At 58.0% G+C, this 8180-nt stretch overlaps 1 protein-coding gene across 2 annotated transcripts in view; it reads left to right on the forward strand.

Moving 5' to 3' along the window:
* The window catches only part of MTCL2 (microtubule crosslinking factor 2), a 30959-nt gene extending 23969 nt beyond the window's left edge, over window positions 1–6990 (forward strand). For both annotated transcript variants that reach the window (XM_074842911.1, XM_074842912.1), the window contains exon 15: window positions 48–6990. In XM_074842911.1, coding sequence (XP_074699012.1) covers window positions 48–197 — 150 coding nt within the window. In that variant the 3' untranslated portion in view covers window positions 198–6990. The remainder of the gene's footprint in view (window positions 1–47) is intronic.
* Window positions 6991–8180: the final 1190 nt, after the last annotated feature.

The raw sequence follows: 8180 nt of genomic DNA on the forward strand, positions 1-8180 counted from the left end.
GAGTGGCCAACCTCTCTAACCCCCCTGTGCCCTGTCTATCTTTGCAGGACACGGCGTGTGACTGCAGCTCCCAGTCCCTCACCTCCTGCTTCGCCCGGCCATCCCGCTCCGCTGTCCGCCATTCCCCCTCCAAGTGCAAACTGCACCCCGCGGACCCCCCCAGGGCGGAGGAGAAGCCGGGGGGCTCGAGTGAGTGAGGACGGGGGGCTGGGGGACGCAGCGTGCCTGCTTTCCACTCTCCTGCCGGAAGAGCGCCCGCGCTGACGCCCCGCGGGGCCCCTCTCGGAGGCGGCGCGGGCGCATCTGTCTCCTAACCGTCCCCTCGCCCCCGGGGACGCTTACGAAGCAGATGTGGAGCCCGAGGCGGAGGCCGCTGGTAGCCCCGGGGTATGCGGGGACGTCCCGCCAGGGTGACTTCTTCACCTGCGCGGAGACCCACTCCCTCGGAGCCGCTGCCGGCACTGGGGGGTCCTCGCCGGTGCCCACCGCCCCAGGAATGTCAGCTGAGGCCCCGCCATGCCGAGGGCTCGCCGGGGCCCCAAGAAGGGGAGAACAGCCGGGGGAGGCTGGTTGTGTAGATAGGGCAGGGCTGGGGCGAAGCGCGGCAGGGACGCCGTATGGATGCGATGGATGGAGGCGCGATGCCATGTTGGCCCCCGCGGGTGGAGGGTGCTGGCTCTGGCCCCCGCAGCCGCTGCCAGCGCTGCCCGCCCTGCCCGAGCTCCGGCACATCCCTGCCAGCCCCGATTGCGGCGCGGTTGCATCAGCCGCGGGGCCGCGTGTGCTTCCCCGGCCGGGAAGGAGGCGGAGAGGGACCCTGCGGTCACCCAGGCTGGGCTGGCTGTGGGGACCCTCCCTGGCCACCCTTCTGCTCGGGGCGGCGGGGGGGTTGCTGAGGTCCTGCGCTGCTGGGGAGGGTCCGGGCAGTGCCCCTGGCTTCTCCAGCTGCAGAGCCGGGGTCGCTGGGTGCGCAGCGTGGGGAGAGGCGGTGTGTGCCTGCGTGACATGCCTGCGTATCTCCCGCCACCATCCCGAGGGGCCACGGCTGTGGTGCCCCCCTGGATTGCACCCAGCTCCCTGCCTGGGGCCACTTGTAGTTATTTGCTCATCCAAGTGCTGAATATACATATTTCTCTTTTTTTTTTTTTCCTTTCCTTTTTTTTCCTTCCACTTTTGGCTCTGCCCAACTCCGGACAGCCTGCAATGTAAAACCAAGTGCATTTTAAAAATACCGAAATGAGCTACATTGGAGATGCACCAATTGGATTAAGAGATTGTGGGTTGGGAGGCTGCAGCGTGGCCCGCGGTCTGCGCCACACGTCCCTTGGTCACCATCAGAAAAAGCCTTATCTGGGGGGGGGAGGGGGGCAGCAGCCACAGCCCCCACGGCAATGCAGAGCTCCTGGGGCTGGGGGGCTGCATCCCAGCCCCACGCAGAGCAGCGTTGGTGCCTCTGTGCAGCCCCAGGAGAGAACAGCAATTTCTGAGGTGGCTGCCTGACCTATTTCCGAGCTGCCTGCCAGGGGCCAGGCAGGGAATCACCCAGATGGAGCCGCCTGCAGGTGCCCCCGCTTCCCGGGGCTCTGTGCATCGCTCAGGGGCTGTGTACCTTGCTCTGGGGGCTCCTTGCATTGCTCTGGGGCTCTGTACACTGCTGTGGGCTCTGTACACTGCTCCAGGACTTCTCTGCATTGCTCTGGGGCTCTGTACACTGCTCCAGGGGCTCTCTGCATTGCTCTGGGGCTCTGTACACTGCTCCAGGGGCTCTGCGCATTGCTGTCATCTTGCATCTTCGGTTTAAAAATGCTCCTTCTGCCGAAGCTGCTGCCCCCTCCCGTCCAGCCGCACGCTGCCCGCAGCAGGCAGGCTGCATCACTGCCACGTCGCAGCCTCCGTCAGCATCTCCGCGACGGCCACTCACTGCCTGTGTCTCCGGACACACCAGCATCAGCCAGGGCCCAGCAGGCCCAGCACCGATGGCCTTTTGCTCTTGCAGCGCCTGTCTGGCCCCACGGGGACCCTCGTCACCCGGGTGTGGGACGCGCAGGGCAGGCGCTGCCCACCCTCACCAGCAGCCGGGGCCAGGCAGCATCCCTGCCTGCCACGGAGAAGTCGGGTCCCTGCACCCCGGCAGGCGCAGCGCTGCCACAGGCAATCTCCTGCTGTACATAGATCCTTTCGGGGTGGTTTTTAGCATTTTCATTGATAATGGGGGTTTTGGTTTTGTTTGGTTTTTTTTAAAAGACTCTCTACTTTTGGAATGTGGTTTCTCATTTTTACAACTGCCTTTTAATTATTTGTAATATTGGTCAGTTCTGTCTTACTCTGTAAATAGTGGTGCTGGGCATTTCCTGCAGGGCTGGGGGCTGAGCCAAGGCCAGCAAGGGATTTGCAAAGGCAACGGGGAAAACTTGCCTGAGGTGTGGAGGTGGCTGATCCAGCCCCAGCCCCTGCGCAGCCTCTGTCCCTGTCCTCCCCCCACGCCAGTGCCCGGCCCAGGGCGAAGCCCAAGGTGCGTCGGGCAAAGCCACACTTGCCCCTGCCCTGTCCTGCTTCCTCTCACCAGCCCATGCCAAGGTCGCATGAAGGGCACCTTCTGCCCCGATGACAGGCCCCCTGCCCACCCCGTCCTGCTCCCCTGTACCATGCCTGCTTGTTGTGTGATGAATAAAGGCCCTGCAACCCCTCACCCACGCCCTCGGTGCTGCCTTCCCGTGCTGCGGTGGGGGGACCGTGATGCCTGTCCTGTCTGGGGAACCAGTGCTGCTGCGGAGGGGAGTGTGGGGTGGCTGGGGCACCCATGGGTGGGGAGATGTATCTAGATCCTGACCCTCTGTCCCTGCTGTCCTGCCAGCTGCCCAACCTAGACACAGTGTCCCACCCTGTCCTCACCCGCCTGTCTCCCCCCGACACCATCCCCATGTGCTGACCCTGACTGTGCCATGCCACTGGGCTCCTTATCATCTCCCATGGATCCTCCATGGCCTTGCTGTCAGGGCTGTCACCTCACACCAGGCTCCTCTTGGCTCTGCCTTGTCCTTGTGATGCTGGTGTTTCTCATGCCTCCCCATCCCCTCCTGCCCAGCAGCTCACCCCAGCCTGCACACAGACCCCACATCCCCTTTCCCGTCACTGCCCATGGCTTCTTGCCCTTGTGCCCTTTATGACCTGCAGGTCCCAGCCTCCTGCAGGCTTACTACATTAAACTGTCCCTCCCTGAGGTCCTCCATCGTGCAGTATGACCCACCTCTCCTTCTTCTGCTCCTTCTATCATCATGTCCCATCCCTTTCATCCCTGCTCTTTGATCCCATGTCCCATCCTTCCTTCTTGTTATCCTCCATCCTCACATTCCTTTCTTCCTACATGTGCTTTCATTGCCCACCATGTCCCATCCCTCTTTATTCTGCTCTTTCATCACCCACCTAACCCAACCCAGCCCTCCTTCCTGTGCTCCTCCATCACCCACCAACCCTGTTGCTCCTTCCCATGCTCCATCACCCACCATATCCCATCCCTTTTCCTGTGTACCTCCATCTTTCATGTCCCACCCCTTCTTCTGCTGCTCCTCTGTTGTCCACCCATCCCATCCCATCCCATCCCATCCCTCCTTCCTGTGCTCCTGTCACCCGCTGTGTCCCATCCCTCCCTCCCATCCTCCTCCATCACCCACCAGGTCCCATCTTTCCTATCTGTGCTCCTCCATCAACCACCATGTCCTGTCCCTCCTTCCTGTGCTCCTGCATCCTCCACCATGTCCTATCCCTTCTTGTGCTCCACTGTCACCACCTCCCATCCCTCCTTGTTCTCCTCCACCCCCTTCACATCCCATCCCTCCTTCCACACTCCTTCCAGAGTGTGCTGTCATCCACTATGTCCCATCCCTCCCTGCCATGCCCTGCTCCTCCATTACCCACCATGTCCTCTCCTGCCCTCTTGTGCTCCTGCATCCTACATTACATACTACCCCTCCTTATTTTTCTCCTTCATCACCCACCACCTCCCATCCCTCCTTCCTATGCTCTTCCATCACCCACCACCTCTCACTCCTCTTTCCTGTGCTCCTCCATTGCCCTTCATATCCCACCTTCCTGTCTTCCTGTCACACTGGCATTCCATCCCTCTCACCTGCTCCTCCTTCATCCACCACATCTCACCCCTCCTTATCCTCATCCACCTCCCACCATCTCCTCATGTCTTCCTTCTCCACCTCCACCCTGTCCCATCCATCCTCATCCTGCTTTGCCTCCAGTTTCTCTTTTCCTTTCATATTCCTCCTTATGTCGACATCTCAACATTCCTTCTCATCTTCTATCAGCTCCCACCATCACTGGCCTCTACATCTTACCATCTTTTTATCCCTGATTATCCTCCGTTAGCTCCCACCATCACCCCAAACCATTTCAACCTCCACTTCTCATCTCCCCATCTTTCTTCATCCTCTTCTACTTCCTCCTATCTCCTCATCCTCTTCATCCTCCTCCACTTCCCCCATTCCCAAATCCACCCTCACCTTCCACTATTGCCCTGTTCCTCCAGGTGCCAACATCACCCAATCCTGCCTTCTCCTCCACCTCCACATTTCCAATCCCCCTTGTGCCTCTCCATTTCCCACCATCTCCTTATCCATCCTCTTCCATTGCCCTCCAGTCTTTGTCTTCCTCTGCCCCCTAAATGTCTCTTCATCCCTCCTGTCATCTTCGTCCATCTCCCACTGTCTCCTCATCCCTCCTCTTCTTCCTTCATCTCCATCTCCCCCTCCCACCTTGTTAGCCACCACCTGCCATCTCATCTCTCCTTGTCCTCTTCCATTTTGCCCTTCTTCATCCTCCAACTCCCACTGTCCCCCATCCATCCTCATGCCCTAACTCTGCCTGCTATTTGCCTGTTCTTCCTCGTCCTCCACTTTCTACCATCTTCCCAGTCTTCCTCATCTTCCTCCAACCTCTCTTTTCATCATCTTCACCTTTCCACCATTGCCCATACCTTATTGTCTTCCTCTTCCCACCATCTCCCATACCTTCTCCCTCATCCTCCATCTCATACCTCTTCTTCCTCCACCTCAGTCTCTCTATCGTTCCTGTGAACCTCCACCTCCCATTGTTCCCCATCCTTTTTCATGCTCTTTCACCTCTTGCTCTGTCTCTCCTCATACTTGACCTCTGGCTATCTCACCATCCCTTGCCATTCACCTCCCACAGTCTCCCTGTTTCTCCTTGTACTCCTCCACCTTTCCCCATCTCCCCATCCCTCCTTATCCTCCAAGTGTCCCACCTACCTCAGGTTTCCCCTTTACCCCTTCCTGACCTCCAGCCATCCTCCCTTACCTCACACCTCCCCCTTTCACTGTCCATTCTCCTTCACCTTCCAATTCTATCCTGACCTCCCATCTTCTCCCAGCCTGACCTCTCCCATTCATCCTCTCCTCCATCCTCCCTGCACTCTTTTACTCCCAGCACATCTGACTCCTGCTGTTATTTTCTCATTCGCTTCCTCCTTCCCCTGCCTTGCATCCCATCCCTTACCAGCCCAGGAAAGCCACCGCTAGCACAGCCACCCCTGATGCAAGCAGGAAGGGTCCTGACTGTTGGGGATGTGATGCTAGGTAGGTTAGATGGAGAACCAGCCCCCCACCCCATCCCCACTACTCAGGGCACTTTAGTAGTGCCACAGTGCCATAGTAATGGCCACAGCTTGCAGGCAGGGAGATTCATGCTGGACATCAGGAAACACTTCCCCCTAGGGCTGGTGCAGCTGGAACTGGTCACGGGGGAAATGGGAGGATCTCTGCCCTTGGAAGGTTTCAAAACTCAGCTAGAAAAAGTCACTGATGTCTTGGTTTAGCATTAGCAATAACTATTTTGGAACATGGTGCTTGACCAGAGCCCCCTGGGATCCCTTCAAGCACACACATCTTTGGGAGACCTCTGAGCAGTGGAAGATTTCCAAGAGGGGCAAGAAAGGCCAGACATGGCTTTGAATGCAGTGCTTGGGATGCTGCAGGACATGAGGAACTATCCCTGCCACTTACAGCTGCTTCATGGTGCTCAAGGAAGACCACCCCATGCTGCTCAAGCAGGACCATCCCATGCTGCCTGAGCAGGACCAGCCCACACTGCTTGAGAAGCAACACCCCATGCTGCTCAAGTAGGACCTCTCCAGGCTGCTTGAGCAGGATCATCCAATGTAGCTTGAGCAGAACCTTCCCATGTTGCTCAAGCAGAACCACCCCACGTAGCTTGAGCAGGACCACTCCAGGCTGTTCAAGTAGAACCATCCCAGGCTGCTTGAGTACCATAGGCCAGGCCAAAGTGGCTTCCTGAAAGCCTGCCAGTGAGCTATCCCTGAGATGACCCCTCAGACCCTAGAGCCAGGGATCCTTGCACCATCTTTGTTTTCCTTTCCTCAGGCTGGACCATGCAGGGACATGGCCATCCCCTTTCAATGACATTATGGCTGCACTAGGGCACAAGGCACTGCTGCCAAGGGGAGGACAGGTCTCCTCTCCATCCTGAGGGAGCCCCATGCCCTGAGGGACCCGTGTGCAGGGTCTATTCAGAGCATCCCACATCACTCACGCACAAGGGCCAGCCACCCTCGCTTGGCTGCACTTTGCCTTGCAACGTTGGAGGCTCCCAGCCATCCCATGGAGGGGACCCTGCCCTTTCCAAGGTGATGTACCTGAGGGACCATCCCACTGCAATACGAGCAGGGACAGCAGCCAGTGTCTGGATAGGGTGGGGGTGACATTTGTAAAGCATTCCTGTCCACATGCCTTCCTGGCTGGAAATCTGGGGGAGGGCAGAGGGAATTTGCTACCTGTGTTAGAAACTAGCTGAACTTACATGTCTCCCCGAGCTGGATTTCTTATTCCAAATGTTCAGACTGTTGTATATTGTACTGGGATTTTTACATTGAATTATTGTAGAAAACAAAAATTTAAATCAAGTCTGTTTAAAAATAAACATTAAAAATCTCTATGAAAAAATAAAGCTGTCTCCAAGTCCTCTTCTTACAAATGTGACAGAGCAGCGATGTGTCTCCAGTGGTGGCTGTCCTGTTCCCAGCCTTGCCTGTCCCCTGCCTGCCACAGCCCCTGGGGACACCAGCTACAGTGAACATGCAGCTCCTGTGGTTTTGTAACGTCCTGGGCAATGAAGGAAACAGCCCCCATCTCTCAGCATCTGCCTGGCTGTGCAGAGCCTGAGCCTCAGTGTGAGGCAGCAGTTTGTCAGTGGCCCCCTCGGGTCCCCAAAATTTGTATCCCTGCCACAGGGCAGGGCACAGTTGAGGCCACCGGTGAGCAATGCCTGCAGCCCAGTTTTGGGGTCCTGGATACTGAAGACATGGCTGGGGTGGGACAAGCTGCTGCCTGTCCCCACTGAATCTGGAGGCAGCTCCCAGCCTTTCACCCTGGCCCATGGTGCTGTGAGGTTCAACAGGTTTTCAGAGCAAATGGCCAGTCCCTGGGCCAAATCGCAGCCCGGAGGCCTGAGCAGCTCCGAGGGTTCGGTGCTGGGGATGCATGAGCCCACACCACCCTCTGGTGTCAGCACCGACCTAGGCTCCACGCCGGCCCTGCTTCAGCCGTGTCCCTTGGCTTCCAGGTCTGCTTGGCTACCAGCACCACCCAAAATACTGCACACTCGAAGCAGGCTCCATCCTGCTCCCAGCATACGGACATGGTGTGGGGCAGGACATGGGCAAGCCAGAAGGAAGCAAAGCAAGAGCAAAGCAGACTCGCTTTGCTGGGTGCTGTCATCAGCCCTCGCAGTCCCACGGAGCACTGGTGCAGTCCTGCTGTGCCCTCAGCTGCCTGAGTCTGGGATGTGCTCCTGTGCCCACATCCAAGCCCTTGCCCTTGCCTGGGTTTCATGTCCGAGTGAGGTAGCAGGGCACAGGGCTGGGCAACAGCTTCAGTCCTCCCTGTGCAGTTAAATAATGGCTTTCTTGCTGTTGGGTACTGGAGGATCATCCTGGTGCAGCTCAGCTCCCAACTGCTCCTGGGCAGGGCAGAAGCAGATGGTGCCAGGGGACATTGTGGGGACACGTGTGCCCAGTCCCCATGGCTGGGATGAGACCCAGCATGGCCAGACCATGAAACCTGGCTGCAGTGAATTCATGCCTGGATCCTGCATCACTGGCACTTTGCAGCCTGCATCGCTGGCACCTCAGATGCTGC

Source organism: Strix aluco, chromosome 17 (genome assembly GCF_031877795.1).
Source record: "Strix aluco isolate bStrAlu1 chromosome 17, bStrAlu1.hap1, whole genome shotgun sequence".
NCBI lineage: Eukaryota > Metazoa > Chordata > Aves > Strigiformes > Strigidae > Strix > Strix aluco.